Here is a 19,378-nt window from a genome sequence, read left to right on the forward strand (position 1 = left end):
GGCCAGGTGGGTAAAGGCGTGCGACTCGTAATTTGAAAGTAGCGGGTTTGCATCCCCAGTGCACCAAACAAGCTCGCCTTTTCGGCCGTGGGGGCGTTATAATGTTACAGTCAATCTCACTATTCGTTGGTAAAAGAGTAGCCCAAGAATTTACGTTGAATAGTGATGACTAGCTGCCTTCCCTCTAGTCTTACACTGTTAAATTGGGGACGGCTAGCACAGATAGCCCTCGTGCAGCTTTGCGCGAAATTCAAAAACAAGCAAAATCTATACGAAAATGTTTTTAAACTATATTTACTAGGTCTGTTACTTTCATCACGCAAGTGCGATACTTTTTAATTTTTGAGGGTTGTTCGAGGAAAATATTTCGTTTGGCGAGATATACAGATAATTGTATTACGATACAGACACTCGTCTATGATGTATAGTTTCTATTACAATAGTCACACAGTGGCATAGGACGCAGGACAGGGGATGGGCCTCCAACTTTTAAATCTCTCCCTCTACAAATGTCTCAGGAAAACTAGGAGAACCACAGAATTTAATCCAGAAACCAATATTTTTCAGAGCCCGCCAACTAAACCATAGGCCTAGTAATTTTTCATTTGCCTTCTTGAAACTAGTGTTACATAAATGACCTAACTTATCTTTAACGGAATTAACCTTTATTAATCTACCTTTATGAAACTTTATAGTATTAAAAAATGCCTAATCTACCTTAATTTTAATGAACTTAACGTAACCTAACCCTAACTTAATCTACCCTATTTTTTATCGGAATTAACCTTTTTAGCATAACCTAAACTTAACCTAACCTATCACATTTTGAATTAGTGGAAGTCAAACTAACCATAATTAATTTACTGTCATTTAAACTGAAGTATTCTACATCAATTTCATATAAACTTGAGATAATCTTACTTAATGAAATCCCTATAAAATAATATATACCCATAAAATAAAAATATACCCATCCTGAAATAATTCTTAACTGTTTCATACCCTAACATCAAACAGCCTGTAAGTTACTTTTCCCTACCTGTGACGTGTTTACTATTATATGTTTATTTTATATATTTAGAAATGCACGTAACCTATACTGTTAAATCAGTATTGCGAAATTCCCGTTTAGTTACTAAAAATGTTTTAGATTCTCGAATGTAAGAATCAACAATGTACTATGTGTGTATGTTAATACTAGTGATTGCTAGTGCTGTTGCCAACTGGAATTTCTAGAACCTTGCTTTAACGTTTTTAAACCGACACGCCAAGAGGCAGTACACATTGTTGGTTTGCCACAGTTGCTATACTATAAACCTCGTAACCACAGCTATAACTGTGATTAACGTTTATTAATCGGAAAACTACAAGTATTTGACCAAGAATGTTTATAGATTTCGAACATTAAAAACGGTTTTAGTTCAGCAGATTTTCATCAAACATTTGTATTTCTACGAAAACATGAGATAATATTAGCGGTGAAACTCTTGTGCGAGCAGTGAAGAGCTTGCTAGATATACGTTAAGTGAATCATATCAACTCGAAATTAATTCACCCACCGTGAACCGTCGATAAAATATTCATTTCCAGACCAGACAGAAGACGCAGCATTTTGACTAAATTTTTTGAAATTAAACACAAAGCAACACAATGTGCTATGTGTGCTATACCCACCAAAGGTATCGAAACCCGGATTCTAGCTGTTTAAGTCCACAGACAAACCACTTGGGGGCAACTTAAAAATAATACTAAGTTTCTAAAATTTTTGTACATAAATCATTATTTGTGATAAGCATGTCTAATAACCGTTATTGTTCGAACACTAAAACAGATTTGTGTTTAGAATTAAAACTTTATGTATCAACCTTGTTGGCCAACGTCATAAATTTGATACATTTCGAAATGTAATTAACATTTAAATTGAAATTTAACTCAGTCTTAGTCCTTTTAAAGTTATAATACGTAGATTAATAAATTGGAGGCTCGTCCGAGATAAATTATAATATGTAACATACCGTAATATAACTAAGCCTAATCTAACTTATTCGTTCTTGCAGTAAAATAAACCAACTTACTCTAAATGACTCTTTCTTACTGTAATATAACTCAGGATAATATAACTTAACCCTAAGTACATTAAATAAACTGTTCTTAATGTAAATTCAATTAGCAGTATTATCTCAACTGTTCAGAATCTAACTTACTCAACCTTCCAATAAAAAGTTGACACACAAACAAAAAAATTCAAGCCGACAAATCCGTGTGATAAGCAAATTTTGTGTTGCATTTTGCTAAGAACTTTTTCATTCAAAAATAAGTTATTTTTACAGTTTTTAATAGGAAATCGATTTTCCAAACAAGTACTTGAAGTATTTAAAGTTATAATAGAGGAGTTTCTAGCAGTCGGTTTATGTTTCTTTTCGAACACTCATCTGTTTCACTAAATAAAGTGTTTCCTTAATAGCTTTGGTATTTGCAAGTGAACAGAATTGTTGTTGTTTCCATTAGCGACAGACTGGAGATCCCTCTTTTGTTTGTTTTTTAAACTTCTCCCCGTATTAAGAAACATCTTCGACCGTCCTAATTTTTTTAATTTCTTGAGTTATGGAATGTTTAGTAAAAAGAAACAAAAGTATGTATTAATCACTGACATTTTTTGTGGTCATGGTTGAGTGCTTTTCGTCTCTGGAATGTTTTAATTAGGATCGTGAATTATCAAGTTTGGTTTTATTTTCTTACCAAAAAATACTTTAGGTGGCACTCCGAACAGTTTATTTTACTGATGACAAATTACACTCGTCATGTTTAAAATAAACATATAAACAGTTTTAATCTATATTCATTCCATGTTTTATTTTCGTTGGAAGTTTATTAAAGTCTGGAATCAAAAGATGGAACATATTCAAGTACCTGAACTCTGTATAAAATATTCACATAAAATATTAGGCCCGGTATGGCAAGGTGGTTAAGGCACTCGACTCGTAATCCGAGGGTGGCGAGTTCGAATCCCCATAACACCAAACATGCTCATTCATTCAGCCATATGTACATTATAATGTGACGGTCAATCCCACTATTCGTTGGTAAAAGTTGTCGGTGGGTGTTGATGACTGGCTGCCTTCCCTCTGGTCTTACACCGCTAAATTAGGGACGGCTAGCGCAGATAGCCCTCGTGTAGCTTTGCGCGAAATTCAAATCCAAACCATAAAATATTTCTTGTATAAGAGAGAAAATTATGTAGTTTCGACTTATGACGCCAGTAATGTATGCGACGTAACGTAGCACGTTCAATTATTAGATGCACATAAGTTTAAAAGCATTTACCTAACATATGCATCTTGATCCGGTATAATGTATTCAGGTAAAAGTATATTTAATGTCCAAAACATAGGATTATATTATTTCGACTTATGACGTCAGTAATGTAAGTGACGTAGCGTAGCACGCGCAGCATTGCTGTACACAGGTCTAAAATAATTTACTTCACTGAACTGCAAAACATTTAAGGGCTAAAGTTAATTTAAAAAATTATAATTAATTTATTTTCGAGGCTAATGTAGTTGAAGTTGAACTTTCTTGGTGCTCGGAAGATAGCGAGTAGTAGCTGTACCTTAATATAACAAATGATGGAATATAAAACAAACAAAAAGTTATACGGTGTTCATTGGATCCTATATTAATATTCGCTTTGCCATAAAAACTATCGAATCTGACGTTCAGGTTAATCATACAGAAGAAGTTATTTGCATTAAGAATTAGGCCCATGAAATGTAAACGATAGTATTTATAAGTAAGATGTTAGAAAACGATAAATATCCGATGGCGAACTGACAGCGTAAATTTGTCTAAAAGTGTGTTGGCGTAATAAGGTGGAAACTTTGTTTCAAAACTTATATAAGTAAGATTAGTCTATTTAAAAACAACAACAAAAACAGTCTAGCTACAAAAAGCACACTACGGAACTTCTAATTATATTAATATTTACATTTACGGTCGGCCATGTTAGGCTTAATTCTTGATGATGAGAAACCCACTTGAAATAAAAATGCATCTCAGAACAGCTGGTATGGGTATTAATACTAATACTGCTTTACTAATAAAGCAGAGAACAACGTTTCGACCTTCCTAGATCATCTTCAGGTCGAAACGTTGTTCTCTGCCTATCAATAAAAGTATTATTGCTCATACCAGCCGTTCTGAGATGCATGTTAGGCTTAACTTTAGACGACCAAAACCAGTTTCCTGCTGTTGAAATTATTGCATTTTTTTCTTAGTTTGAAACTGTTATATAATCATAGTATTGATACTACTTTTAAAACTATACATATAGAAACCAGTCAAACGGAACCGGTTTTTGATGTCGAATTTTTTTTTGTCGTTGTTGGTTTTTCATAAACCTCTGCTACTCCACTTTCAGGTACAAAGACCGAGATTGTGCTGTTTGTATTTTGCTTGTTTATTTCGAATTTCGCGCAAAACTACACGAGGGCTATATGCGCTAGCTATTCCACGCAGGGCTCCCAGATTTTGATATTTTAATAACTCTCTGTTTAGGAAATGTTGCTTAGACACCTGCCTTAAAAAAAAAAAACATACAAAGAAATGTTCCTCAAATAAACGAATATAAATTATTCAGTGTATTGTTGTCTCAAGAAGACCGAAAGCTTGCAAGTAAAGCAAGCTTATTTTAATGTAGAGAACTGTCTTTGTTCGTTTTTACACATTAATTTAACCACATTACAAGTTTAAAAAGTAAAACAACAGAATTTGTTCTTAAACATTTCTTTGAAACACTGAAGTAAAAACAGGAAACTATTTAAAGCACTATAGCTTCCAGAAGTTTCAAACACGACGAAGGTTATTCAATATTACATACAAAACGGCGAGGCTGCAGATCGCAAAGTCCAAGGTTCGAGACGCGATACGCTGCTTAACACGCTCTGCTCATTGAACTGTGGGGAACAATACCGAAGAAAGTGTATTCTAAAGACGGTTGGTATGGATATTAAAACTTTAATTAAAATAAAGTACAGAAGAACGTTTTGACCTTCTTAGGTCATCTGCAGGTTAATAAAGAGAGTTAGCAACTGACCGTTGCCGGGCACAGGTCTAACGGACGAGAGTGTAAACGGATGTGAGATTGTAGGGGGCGTTGCAGTTATGTGTTAGATTATTAATTAACATAAAGATGTTCCTTTATATTGGTTGAATTTTGGTTTAAGTTGCTGTATAAGTAGGGCTTCTTTGATTTCGTGTTTGCTTATATTTGTTTCCCTACTTAGTATCTGGGTGTTTTCTATGATTATTGTGTTTATTTGATTTGCAATGTTCAAACATATGCGAAGGTTGTTTTTTTTTTTCTTTGAATCTGGTTTCCATTTTCTGCTTGTTTCTCCAATACAGAAGTCGTGACAGTTGTTGCATTATATTTTATAAATACAAACACATACAAGCATACAGATACCGTCATGTCCGTAACATAAGGTTTCATTTTCGGTTTATTGAAGCTCATACCTAAAAGCGTGAAATTTAAAACGAGCACGTGTTTCTTCCCTCTAATCAGAAGTTGTTCAGTTTGCGCAATCCGAACATAAGGTAGGTTCGTAATGTTCACGTGCAAGTGGTGCCTCTAGTTTCCGATACCAAATCTGATTCCGAGACGTTTCGGAAAGGTTAGGTTGTTGGATCTCATAAACGAAGTAAACGTCATAACAGAAATGACCAATAAAACAAGATTACGTGGATCGAATGTACTGATGAAAGTGACTCTTAACATTGACTTGTCACAGGTATCGTTTGGATGTTGTTTTTGAATTGAGCACAAAGCTACACAATGGGCTATCTGTGCTCTGTCCACCACGGGCATCGAAACCCAGTTTTTTAGCGTTGTAAGTCCGCAGGCATACCGCTGAGCCACTGTCGTTTGGAAAAGAAACAACTGAATATTTGTAGTCACGTTTCAGACGCCGTAATTTCAGTTGAAAATCAACTGAACAGTTTGGGCCACATTTCAGATATAGTAACACCAGTTAAAAATTATTCCGTAATTTTTTCGCAGGTGGTTGAACCGCGATCTAGAAGTTAAAGTATAAATCAGAGAGTTTTTGTTCGCGTCCCGTTGTCGAAAAAACACGTTCCACATAATGGGGTCACAACTGCACTCAAAATAAACGACACTTGCATCCAAGTATTTGGAAGTGAAACTTGTCTAAGACTTGTGTTATGGGCGGCTGTGAGAAGATAGCCCTTCTCACAGTTTTGCGCAAAAAATAATAAAACAAACCAGGTGTCTATTAGGATAAGCAAGAATTTGACACACATCAAATTATCGAGTGATTTTGTAACCCACGTTCGATTTTATAAAGTTAATCGCTTGTAACAACTTTTCCTAGTACAATTCTTTTTTTTTTTTCACTCGGTGTGATTAACAGTCCGGCATGGCCAGGTGATTAAGGCGTTCGACTCGTAATCTGAGGGTCTCGGGTTCTAATCCCCGTCGCACCAAACATGCTCGCTCTTTCAGCTGTAAGGGCGTTATAATCTCACTATTAGCACTATTAGTTGGTAAAAGAGTAGCCCAAGATTTGGCGATGGGTTGTGATGACTAGCTAACTTCCCTCAAGTCTTACACTGCTAAATTAGGGGCGGCTGGTGCAGATAGTTCTCGTGCTGACATATAGCGTTGAAGTTAGGTATTATTGAGAACGAATTAACTCGTCTGTGGCACTGTGTTACCGATCGGTTTGGACCGGAAGTTGTATAGATATTTAAAAAATAATAATTCAAATGCTGTTATTTCTCAAGTGGGTTGAATTTGGCACAAAACTACACGAGGGCAATCATCTGCATTACCAGTCATTAATTTAGCAGTGAAAGACTAGGCGGAAGACAGCTAATTATCACCACCCACCGCCAACTCTTAGGCCACTCTTTTACCAACGAATAGCGGGATTGACTGTCACATTAAAGCCCTCATAGTTGAAAAGGCGAGCATATTTTGTGGGACAGAAATTCGAACCCTGGACCTTCAGATTGCGAGTAAAGCATCCTGACCATCAGGCCATGTTAAGTCTAGTAAAGAAAAAAACAAACTTACTTTAATTTTCGATCCGCAAGTAAAATGTATGTTGATTTATTTGTTTAGGTTTTAATGTAACTTGGCATGCGTAGTATCGGCAGCATGTTTATTACGTTTGGCGTGGTTCAGTGATTTGAGGTTTACGGTTCGTGCCTCGTTATTGCAAGATCGCGCTCTGCACTCTATGGTCGAGGGTGATTTAAAATAGTGATAGTAAAATCCTGCACTTCGATTGCAGCAGCCCAAGGATTGACGAAGGATGCTGTTGACTACTTTTCTTCAAGCTTGAGCAGTTACCGTAAGTATTCCCTTTCTTGCTTTGCTCAAACTTGCAAGATAAACTTTTATTTGTTTCTAAATAATTGCCCGGAGGATATTACAAACCATAAGATTCAAAGTTCGAGTAGCAACATGCTGTTGAACATAATATAAACTTTTAGTACGTCCAGACGGCGGGTGATACTTTAATTGTGAGAAATAAACATATAGAAATATCTCATTCGTTATTAAAGTGTGGTGAAATTGAGTTGGTAGGAAATATCTTGTTGTTGGTAAATTGTAGAACGTTAGGAAGGGGACACGGTGATTTGTTGTCTGGAGGCAGTTTCACAATGAAATAATCCCCAACTTAGACGTTTTTACATTGACAGTCCCCTAACCAATTAGAAACTTGTGCGTTTCTACATTGAAAATTCCTAACCAATTAGAAACTTGTGCGTTTTACATTGAAAATTCCTAACAAATTAAAAACTTATGCGTTTTACATTAAAAATTCCTAATATTAGGCTTCCAGTTTTAAAATTCCCAATCAGAAACTCAGGCGTTTTAGGTTTCGTAGAATGCTACTATGTTTTGGTGTGTTTTTTTCTATTCAACCTGTTTTGCAAACTGCAGTCATATTCCCTCGGGAATCAATCTTTGTAAAGACGAAGTTCTAACGTGTCCCGATTTTGTTTCTTAGCGCCCTCCTTCGGGATTTGGGAACTGTAACATCACGATATCGAACGCGAAATGTTCTTCCTCGTGGAACGTTTTCCACTGGCGAGATCATTTGCTTTCCAAACCGCAGTGTTACAACTCCTATATTCGAGGCAGCACCGCAAGGAGCGAGTGACAGAGGTATCATCCCAGCTGACGTAAGCGTAGCTTGACCAGTGACCTGCTCGAAACCAGAAAGAAGAGATTAAAACATACCTATGTCGTTTATTAAAAGCCATTTAACGACTTTAAAGATTTCTTTGTTTTTTTGCTTACATTGGTTTTTCATAACAAAGGCAGAATTTGAACAACGTCCAGCGAACAACCTGAAACCTTATGGTAAGAAATAATGCATGGCTCTTATGATGTGATATATGAGAAGTGGCATTTATATGATAACATACACGTCTGATACCAGTTTAACCTGTAATTTGGATTATATAACGTATCTAAGTGTTGAGTTATAGAAGGAGTTTTGTCCATATGTTAAAATATTTCTACTATAAAGTGTATTGTTGCCCAATGAACGCTCTGAATGTTCACATAAAAGGAAGTTAACATGGAGAACGTCCGTTTATAACAACACATATTAATTTACTTACATTATAAGTGTTAGAGTGTTAATTATACATTGTTTGAAATTTGTTTCTCAGCTAAACTCAACATAACAAAAACAGTATTTATTGTTTTAATTTGAACCAGGTGTAGTGCAGTAGTTTTGTTAGAAATGTTTACAGCCACTGTCTTGAAATTGATTAGTGGTTACTTAAACAGCAGCAAGAGACAAAACTAGCATCGTTTGCTGCCCTACGTTTTGTGTCGTAGCAATACATAAAACATTGAACAGCTGTTTTCATTTCTTTAACTTTTAATCTGCAAGTTATGTCCTTGATTGATTTAAACATGTCAATACAATGTCATGATTCACCTTGTTTTTACCGTTTCGGTATGCCGCGTGTTGATATCTCTCGTGTGTCCACTGCGGTCGGAAATGACCAAGTTTGTTTTCGCTCTCTCAAGAAACGATCTTCGCGAAACTGAGCTAATATTGTATGAATAAGGTTACTACCGTTTCGCTGACGTGAAACTAGGCTACTACCGTACGAAGAAGGGATATTAACGTTTCGTTTTCGTGAAACTAGACAACTGTCGTATGAATTAAGGTTATTAACGTTTTGCTAATGTGAAACATGATTCCTGGTTGCTTTTAAGTGAGACAAATAAATAAAAGTTAACTGTTCAGCTTAGAAAAGTGATTTGTTGTTGGCGTAGGCTAATTGTTGAACTTAGAAAAATTATTTGTTGTTGGCGTGGGCTAACTGTTTAGCTTAGATACATGGTTTGTTGTTGGCGTGTGCTAACTGTTCAGCTTAAATAAATGGTTCGTTGGTGGTGTGAAATAGTTCTTTATTGTAGAAAGGATTTTCGGTGAAGTTTCATACATCGAAGCTTTTGTTTCAGGATAAACTGGAGAGATGTTAGTCCAAAAGGACATTAAACACATCGAAGCTTTTGTTTCAGGATAAACTGGAGAGATATTAGTCCAAATTCTTAGCGTATCAGTTTGCGCTGCGGAGATCCAAGAATCGACATACTGAAAATGAAACGCTAGAATGAAACGTTGAAGATATAAAGTTGGACATCGAATTACTTAAAATCAACAATATTTATCGTTTACAATATCACACCACACGTGACGAGAACGAAATGCGTGATGGTTAGGAAACAACATGTAATCTTCAGAAACCAGAATACCTTTCAGTTCAGGACGAAATAAGCCTCGATTTCCTAACGTTTTGGTTGTACGTTTTGATTAAAGGTTTGTACTTCATACACTAAAACGTTTTTGAACTTGGAAGTGTCACTGTTCGAAAGATACAGACTGATTTAACGTTCCGTTCGTTTCTACCATATTGAATATGAACAATGTAATTTGGTAGACTATTGTTGTTTATTTTCGAATTTCGCGCAAAGCTATCTGCGGTAGTCATCTATAATTTTGCAGTGTAAGACTAGAGGGAAGGCAGCTAGTCATCACCACCCACCGCCAACTCTTTTACTGACGAATAGTGGAATCGACTGTGGCATTATAACGCCCCTACGGCTAAAAGATTACGAGTCGAATGCCCTAACCGTCTTTGTATCTTCTGTAACAATAATTTCTTTATTGTATAAAAATTGTTCGATTATTTTTGAACAATATTTAGTTGAAACTATAAAGAGCAACGCACGAGAAAAATGTATCCAAGCTTTAGAAGCGAAACGTTAAAAAATAAATGATTACTTTATCTGAAGTCAACTGTCGTTCGTCTAACCAAGGTATCTGTTTGTTTGTTTGTTTGTTTTTGAATTTCGCACAAAGCTACTCGAGGGCTAGCCATCCCTAATTTAGCAGTGTAAGACTAAAGGGAAGGCAGCTAGTCATCACCACCCACCGCCGACTCTTGGGCTACTCTTTTACCAACAAATAGTGGGATTGACCGTTACATTATAACGCCCCCACGGCTGAAAGGGCGAGCATGTTTGGCGCGACGGGGATGCGAACCCGCGACCCTCAGACTACGAGTCGCACGCCTTAACACGCTTGGCCATGCCGGGCCCTCCAAGGTATCTAACCAAGCAAGTCTGAACAATACATTTAAATATAGACATTCGACAACGGTTCTCAAACTGTACGTTAATTTTTTACACTTATATTTAGTTTTGGCTTTGTTGTTATTTTTAGTTGTAAGGTACTGTACCAAAGTTCTAGTTATAACCTGAACACGTGGAGAAATACTTATTATCATTATTTGTGTGTGTACGTGTGTTGTCAGAATTACAAAGTTGGTCGAAAAAAAACCATTGATTTTAGCATGGCTCTCTTTCTTTCTCTGTAAAATGAAAGAGATGAATGTGGTGTAAGAAATGCGATTTGGTTCCAGCAAACAGTAGGAGGGAGGAAGTGTTTTTATCTTCTTCGATATGATGAATTATCAAAATTTCGATAAAAAAAATCAATATTGGTACCATGAACCGCTATGTGGAACTAAAGACCTTCTGTGCTACAGAAAGTGTTTTGAAGATAGATTTGAAGGTTCATCTTTTAGAAACAACCGACCAATAATCACACTCCTAACTGGAGGATCTATGATATTATGGAAAGCATTTTATAGTTCGATTTGGACCTTTCAGAAACTAACCAATAATCACACTCCTATCTGGACGATCTCTGATATAATGGAAGGCATTTTACAGTTGGATTTGGGGCTTTCAGAAACAATCAACCAATAATCACACTCCTAACTGGACGATCTCTGATACTATAGAAGGCATTTTACAGTTGGATTTGGAGCTTTCAGAAACTATCAACCAATAATCACTTCTTACTTTTGTAACAGCCAAGAACTTATAAATGCTATAATTACGAAAACAAAAACTCGATAGGTCTATAAAATCTTGATTCGGTTTACATATTTACTAAACAAGGACTTGCGAGTTGCTAGTATTTGGATATTTAGTGTTAAGAATCATAACTCGTTTATCAATAAAACAACAAAAACTGTCCTCTGAATTATGTCTGTGACTATTGGTTTGGTTTTAAATTTCGCACAAAGCTACACGAAAGCTATCTGTGCTAGCCGTCCTTAATTAAGCAGTGTAAGACTAGAGGCTACAGAGAGCGTCTTATAAACAGATTATCGCAATCTGAGTTATCCTGTTCAATTTAGTACGAGTGTTACTTGTCAAATTTGATGTTTTAAGAAATCAAACTTAAAAACGTTAAGCTTAACAACTAACTTTTCTTTCTCTTGTCTTTTAAACAATTCCACGTGCTCTTTCCTTCCTCTTCTCCCTGGAAATGTTATTACAACTTCTATGATAGTACCCCTAAATAGTTATCGCTCATTTCACAAATTTACAACACAAACATTCGTGATTCGATTGAACGCGGTGTTTAAAACAAACAAAGCCCGGTGATTAGGGCACTCGACTTGTAATTTGAGGGTCGCGAGTTCGAATCCCGTCACACCAAACATGCTCGCCCTTTCAGCCATAGAAGCGTTATAATGTGACGGTCAATCCCACTATTCGTTGGTAAAAGAGTAGACCAAGAGTTGGCGGTGGGTAGTGATGACTAGCCGCCTTCCCTCTAGTCTTACACTGCTAAATTAAGGACGGCTAGCACAGATAGCCCTCGTGTAGCTTTGCTCGAAATTCAAAACAAACAAATAGCTTGACTAATAAAAAACTAAGTTATTTATAATTTGCTGTTTTGCAAACTTGACCTCATTGTAATGACGAGGGAATTTCAACAGTAGAAAATAACTCGGTTTTTCAATTCTTCGTCTATTGATTCACTGATTGCAGGAGGCTTAGTCCAAACTCAAATCACAAGCCTAACATTTTTGAACACACGAGAATTGATGTTTATAACTGAGAGCTTGTTCGTTTAAACAGCGTCTTCTATGTCATTGTAATCAAATAACATGTTCACATTAACTGTGGGTTCTCGAGAAAAAACGCGTTTACTACGTTTGTTTAAGGTTAAAGACGGTTAAAATAGCTCTTAGATTAATGGAAGGTTCAAAGATAATTACTTATGAAACAGGAATGTCGTAAATGAAAGGATTTTTTAGGCAACATAAAAAAGAAACTTCAGTATTACCACTCGCTGTGCATCAAAAGGTGAAAGGTTAAAGGCACATGGGGATTAGTTCCCCGAAGAACTTGAGAAACGCAGTCAAATAAAAAACTATTAATTTCTCTGGTAAGCAAATAACATTTGTTTTCCTTCCTAATTTCTTTGGATTCATATAAAATCTATTCCTAGATATTTTAACTGAATATTAATTTCCAGACGGATACTCAAATGTAATTAGTAGTGAGGAACTGATTGCGAACATGGACACCAAATATTGTGTAGTTTTATGTTCCACTATTCAGAACAGAAAAGATATACAGACCAAATATTGTGTAGTTTTATGTTCCACTATTCAGAACAGAAAAGATATACAGACCAAATATTGTGTAGTTTTATATTCCAATATTCAGAACAGATGAGATATACAGACCAAATACTGTGTAGTTTTATGTTCCACTATTCAGAACATAGAAGATATACAGATCAAATACTGTGTAGTTTTATGTTCCACGTTTCAGAACAGAAGAGATATACATATCAAATACTGTGTAGTTTTATGTTCCACTATTCAGAACAGAGAAGATATACACACCAAATACTGTGTAGTTTTATGTTCCATTTTTCACAACAGAGAAGATATACAGATCAAATACTGTGTAGTTTTATGTTCCACTTTTCAGAACAGAAGAGATATACAGATCAAATACTGTGTAGTTTTATGTTCCACTATTCAGAACAGAGGAGATATACAGATCAAATACCGTGTAGTTTTATGTTTCACTATTCAGAACAGAGGAGATATACAGACCAAATACTCTGTAGTTTTATGTTCCACTATTCAGAACAGAGAAGATATACAGATCAAATACTGTGTAGTTTTATGTTCCACTATTCAGAACAGAGAAGATATACAGACCAAATACTGTGTAGTTTTATGTTCCACTATTCAGAACAGAGGAGATATACAGACCAAATACTCTGTAGTTTTATGTTCCACTATTCAGAACAGAGAAGATATACAGATCAAACACTGTGTAGTTTTATGTTCCACTATTTAGAAGAGAGAAGATATACAGACCAAATACTGTGTAGTTTTATGTTCCACTATTCAGAACAGAGAAGATATACAGACCAAATACTCTGTAGTTTTATGTTCCACTATTCACAACAGAGAAGATATACAGATCAAACACTGTGTAGTTTTATGTTCCACTATTCAGAACAGAGGAGATATACAGACCAAATACTGTGTAGTTTTATGTTCCACTTTTCAGAACAGAACGAATACACAGATTATATGCTATACAGAATAAACATATGATAGAACGTGATATATTTGCTGCTAGAAGAGTAAATAATAAATATATATTAGGCTTAGCTATTCAAAACCATTCCTGAAAACTATCGTTAGGGCAGATTTGAATGATCCTGATTCAATGTTTCACCTAATTCCCAAATTCAACACCTCCACTAAATACGCTAGTCTCTAAACCCGTACTCTCTAATACTAATTTGAATGGCTTCATATTCTCACTCATTAACTACATTCGGGGCAGAAACCAGAGATTATCTGTTTTGAGGTTTATTGCACAAGAAATTTGCTGAATTTAGATTGAAAGGTCCGAGATACGACATGCTCCTGAGCCATTTCTACTCTCTCACAGATGCGAAGACGTTACAAATGGTAACCGTAAGGTCGGCTGGTGTTGTTGACTCGTTTCTACTTCTGATTAGCTGTTGGAAATTAGGGTTGTTTTTTGCCAGAATTTGGGGTTTCTGATCTGAATGACGTGTCTCATAATGTGTTGAAAATGTCATATACGATAGAAAAATGTTGATTAAAGCGAATTAAACCCGAATTTGCTATCAGATTTTCCTATTCCATCTCCCTCGAATTGCTTAGGAAGCCATGTTTGAAACTGTGTTCTTATCTTCACTTATACGCTGGTGGTGCCAAATATGTTGTGTGTGTTCAGATGCGACCTCTCACCTCCCGTCATAGGATAGCTACAAACGTAATTAGAGATAATAGCTGGTCATATTCTGTAATTGAAGCCTCCGGGACTCTAATGGGGGGTTTCGATACCTCATCGGATTCCTGGTATATTTGTATTAATTATATTAATACAGTTTTACCGTACAATAACTTTAACATTCGGTTTCTTCTATCTTTACTTTCCACGAACGTATTGAGAAAATATTTCTCTCGGTTTGAACTATTTATTTGTGAGTCATTAATATAAATATACGGAGATAACTGCCTGCTTCTTTTGAATTTCCCGCAAGGCTACACAAGGGTTAGCTGTCCCTAACTTAGCTGTAGTAGATAAACTACAGAAGAAGGAAGCTAACTGACACCGCCAACCCTTGAAATACTCTTCTACTAAGAAACAGTGGGATTGATCGTTACACTATAATGCATCTAAGGCTGAAAGAACGAGACATGGATTTGAACACACGACATGTACGTGGAAGTCGAAGGACCTAATCACAAGGCCATTCTGGGCATCTTGAGAGGAAAATCTTTTTAAAAATATTACGTCATTTCTTTCAATTTTAGAAATTTCTGTCATGAAAAACATTAAAATCGTTTCGTCGTTTCTTGTAAATCTACATAGAGGGCTTTGTACGCATACACCGTCCTTATTTTTGAACTGACAAACGAAACGAGGGCAAATAGTTAACATCACCCACCGCCACATTCGGGGTGCTCTTTTCTGACCGACTAGTGCGATTTGATCATGACCCTTATAGGGCATCCACGACAGCAAAAGACGGAGAGTGTTTTTTATGGAAACGAGACACTAACCTGTGATTCATTGGATTTGGGTATTCTACAGGGTGGCCCGTAAGTCCCTATCCATCCACATGGTATTATGTTATATTCAATTACGCATGCATTATAAAGTTGTTTCTTTTTTTCAGAGAAATATGGCCGATGTAAGCCCATTTACACTTGAAAATGTCTCACAGAACATGACGTCGCATAATATTATGCAGCGAGAATGAGGGACAGCATACAAATACACTGGATACATAAGATATATGGATGGGTAGGGACTTACGAGCCACCCTGTAGAAGCTTCTTTCTCTTTGTTAATACACTAGTGTAGTTTCAACACACGAAAAACTGAAACTAAAATTGAGCGATTCTTGCTTGAGAACAATTAATACGTTTTACTTGAGAAGAAATCGAAGTCCTAATTTTTGTTCAGAACCAATCTTACCAGACAGTCTTAGCTCTTCTTGTAACTAGAGTTCCTTTAATGGCGAATGAAATCCATATGGTAGCGAAGAATTAAACTCTGGCTTGATTATGGAAAGATTCAATTCATTTTTACTTGTCCCAGTGAATATGCTTCGCTAATCATTTCTCTACAACACTTATATGCTTAAAGAACCTCTTTCCCATACGCTTCTTTTGCTTCGCATGAAAGTTTCTTTTATGTAATCAAGGCACGAGACCAGTTTTCCCTCGGGGTTGTTTTTTGAGCCCCTCTCCCCAACACCATCACTGTCTTTGTTTGCAAAAGAGTCGATAATAATAACAATAATAAATGCCCCTAAAGGCATAATTTGCAGTTTTCAATACATTACTTACATTTAAGTTGACAAAGAACCATATCCATTCAGTCTTTGGCTGCTAAAATCTCGATTACAGTAGGCACAAAGAAGCCGACCAAATTCATAGAAACCTTAACTGACGAGTTATATTCAGTGACGGTAAGGGAGTACGTTTGCGAGAGTTTCCAGCCAGAGGGGTTTGGAAGTGGAGATGATGGTGCATCATGAAGTTTCCTACCCCACTTTTATTATTTATCATCGTTCGTCGTAACGAAAAAGGTAGCCAATAAGGTGGGCAGGAAAATGAAATTCGTTTTTGATCAATTGTTGATTGGTTGATGGGTGTTTTTATTGGATACTGCTTTACCGTGGTTTGTTGTCGAATCAGATGTGGCTACGTGGAATGATTTAATTGGATATCATCTTACTGGTCATTAATCACAATGGAGTGATTTAATTGGATATTCTTTTGCTATAGTTTATTGTGGGATCTAGGTCGCAACATGGAGCGATTTGAACGGGTATTAACTTGGTGTGTCGAACCAGTTGTTCATGTGGAATTATTTGATTGGATATTACCTGAACGACAAGAAAACTGGTTACGGTAACAACTTTAATTAAAGAAAAAACGGAAACACGAATCATTTTCAATGTCAAGGAGTAGAGAGAACCTTACTTAGCACGTTAAACCTAACGTCAGGTTAACATACAGTTAGGACATCAATGTCAAGGGGTAGAGAGAACCTTACTTAGCACGTTAAACCTAACGTCAGGTTAACATACAGTTAGGACATCAATGTCAAGGGGTAGAGAGAACCTTACTTAGCACGCTAAACCTAACGTCAGGTTAACATACAGTTAGGACATCAATGTCAAGGGGTAGAGAGAACCTTACTTAGCACGTTAAACCTAACGTCAGGTTAACATACAGTTAGGACATCAATGTCAAGGGTAGAGAGAACCTTACTTAGCACGCTAAACCTAACGTCAGGTTAACATACAGTTAGGACATCAATGTCAAGGGGTAGAGAGAACCTTACTTAGCACGTTAAACCTAACGTCAGGTTCTTTAAAGGTTAACATACAGTTAGGACATCAATTCGTGTTCACTGTCGCACATGAGAAGCTCAGCTTCATATTTACCAGTAGGAGAATCGTGTTTATGTTTTAAGGTAAAGTATTGAAAATTATTTTATTAAGTCAGATAAAGAAGTTAACCATAGACACAAGGCACAGTAATACAGTTCTTACACGTAAGTGAAAAGTCTGTAGGCCTATAACGTTAAAAATTAGATTTCAATACCTGTGGTGGGTAGAGCTCAGACAACCCATTGTGTAGTTTTGTGCTTAACTACAGATTAACAAAAGCTCGAATATATAATTGAAAATTTTCATAGCTTAACTATTTAGCGTTGACGAATTGGATAATTTTAAAATACGTGATTTTAGCTGGGTTAATCATACACAGTTTCACAACAACTATACACTGTATGTTGGCCTTATATCTAAAGAGGCCAGTAAGGGTCGCTTCATTTGGTATAATAGCAAAATAAATTTTTAAAGGCTCTTACCAAGTAGCAGCTGTGATTAAGAATTAAAACATTTGTGCCAATGTGAAAATATAAGGGTGACAAAACGTCTGGAGAAAACGTTAGAGTTTCGCCAGATGTCGCTGCACATTAATTAAGATAAAGTTGAAATTTTCAGTGTGCAATTTTTATCCAACATTAAGTGTTTTCTGGTCAAAACATTACGTGTAATTAAAATAACGTTTTACATGTTCCAGTAGAACACATCTTTTACTACAACGAGTGGAGCCACTGACAAAATTACGTTTTGTTTGTTTAGTGTTAAGCACAAAGGTACATAATGGGCTTTGCCCACAAGTAGGAATAAATCATGAATTCTAACATTAAAGGCCCTCAAAATTCCCTCCCTACTGTGAAACTGGTAGGTTATTATTTCTTTCTACATTTGACTTTGGCTCAATTCACCATAAATATTTTTACAAACTTGTACAAATCAGTGATCAGAGCTCAAAATCAGGACTTAACCATTAAATACAAGCCAAAGCTATCATTCTTCGTTTAGCCAAGGATCACGAGTCCAATTGCGACACTGAAACTTTTTTTCACTTATCGGTATTTCAATTAAAAATTAAAACACTGTAAGGATTTGTAAGATGTCCAATTTTTGTTACTCGTAAAGATCAAAGGTTAAGAGCAAAAAGGTTTGTTTGTTTGTTTGTGTTAGAGCAAAGTCAGTCACAATGAGCTGTTTGCTGTTCCAACCGTGAAGAATCGAACCCTGGATTTAGCGTTGCAAATCCAAAATGCTATCGCTGTTCCCACCAGGGGAATTTTTTTTTTATTTTCAGTAACAAGGGTGTTTCGTATTTTAGCCACTATATGCGCTAAAATTAATGAGATTAATTTTTTATCACAACTCTAAAATCTAAACAGAAATTGAACCACCAGAGGCGCTATGGTACAGAAATTGAAACAAAATTACCCAAAGGACAGCTATCCATGCTCGGTGGTGGGTGGATGCAACTGATTTTGTTTTCATGTATCTGTACATGAAAGTGAAATTATAACCAGTAGAGGCGCTACAATCGAAAAAAAATAATTCTTTTTTTATTTTCTCCCACAAGTCTATAAATAAGGTTGTACGAAAAATGTTCGATACGTGAAAAACTACGTTGAAATGTGTACGTTAATACTTGAGAAAAATGATGTATTATTACCAGTATTAATTTGATGATTTAATTTAGTAATTTTCTTTAATTTAAAAACACCTTTCAAGTTTCTTGTCTAGACAGCACGGAACACCATCTGGTGAGCCAGTCGACTAACATCCTGGTATAAGTAACACATGCATTAATTATGGGTATATAATGAATTCTTAGAAAATCAGGTAAAACACGAACGCATTACGTTTTAACTAAATACGGTTTTTACCCTGTTATTAAACGAGACAGAACAGTTGACGAGGCAGAATTTCAGTATCTTACTCTCGAGAGTAAGTTGACTCAGCGAGACGGTTACTTTAATGATCAGAGGTGTAACTGTTCGGTTTGGAGTTTCTCTGTAAACGTTGTAAAATTAGCATTCTGGTGACACGAAACTCAGCGA

The 19,378-nt window shown here is 36.0% G+C and overlaps 1 protein-coding gene and 1 long non-coding RNA gene across 4 annotated transcripts in view; one reads left to right on the forward strand and one right to left on the reverse strand.

Moving 5' to 3' along the window:
• LOC143258542 (neural cell adhesion molecule 2-like) overlaps positions 1-19,378 on the forward strand; it is a 278,171-nt gene that overhangs the window by 51,561 nt on the left and 207,232 nt on the right. The window contains exon 1 of one of the 3 annotated variants that reach the window (XM_076517682.1): positions 7,918-8,395. The exons of 1 other annotated variant lie outside the window; for it this stretch is intronic. In XM_076517682.1, the coding sequence (XP_076373797.1) occupies positions 8,275-8,395 (121 nt within the window). In that variant the 5' untranslated portion in view covers positions 7,918-8,274. Of the gene's footprint in view, positions 1-7,917; positions 8,396-19,378 lie in introns of those variants that run through there. One more of the 3 variants, XM_076517675.1, reaches the window with a different exon arrangement.
• Positions 9,447-19,378, reverse strand: part of LOC143253758 (uncharacterized) — a 56,050-nt gene continuing 46,118 nt past the window's right edge. The window contains exon 3 of the long non-coding RNA XR_013029843.1: positions 9,447-9,650. This is a non-coding gene — a long non-coding RNA (uncharacterized LOC143253758). The remainder of the gene's footprint in view (positions 9,651-19,378) is intronic.

The sequence above is a fragment of the Tachypleus tridentatus genome, chromosome 1 (genome assembly GCF_004210375.1).
Source record: "Tachypleus tridentatus isolate NWPU-2018 chromosome 1, ASM421037v1, whole genome shotgun sequence".
NCBI lineage: Eukaryota > Metazoa > Arthropoda > Merostomata > Xiphosura > Limulidae > Tachypleus > Tachypleus tridentatus.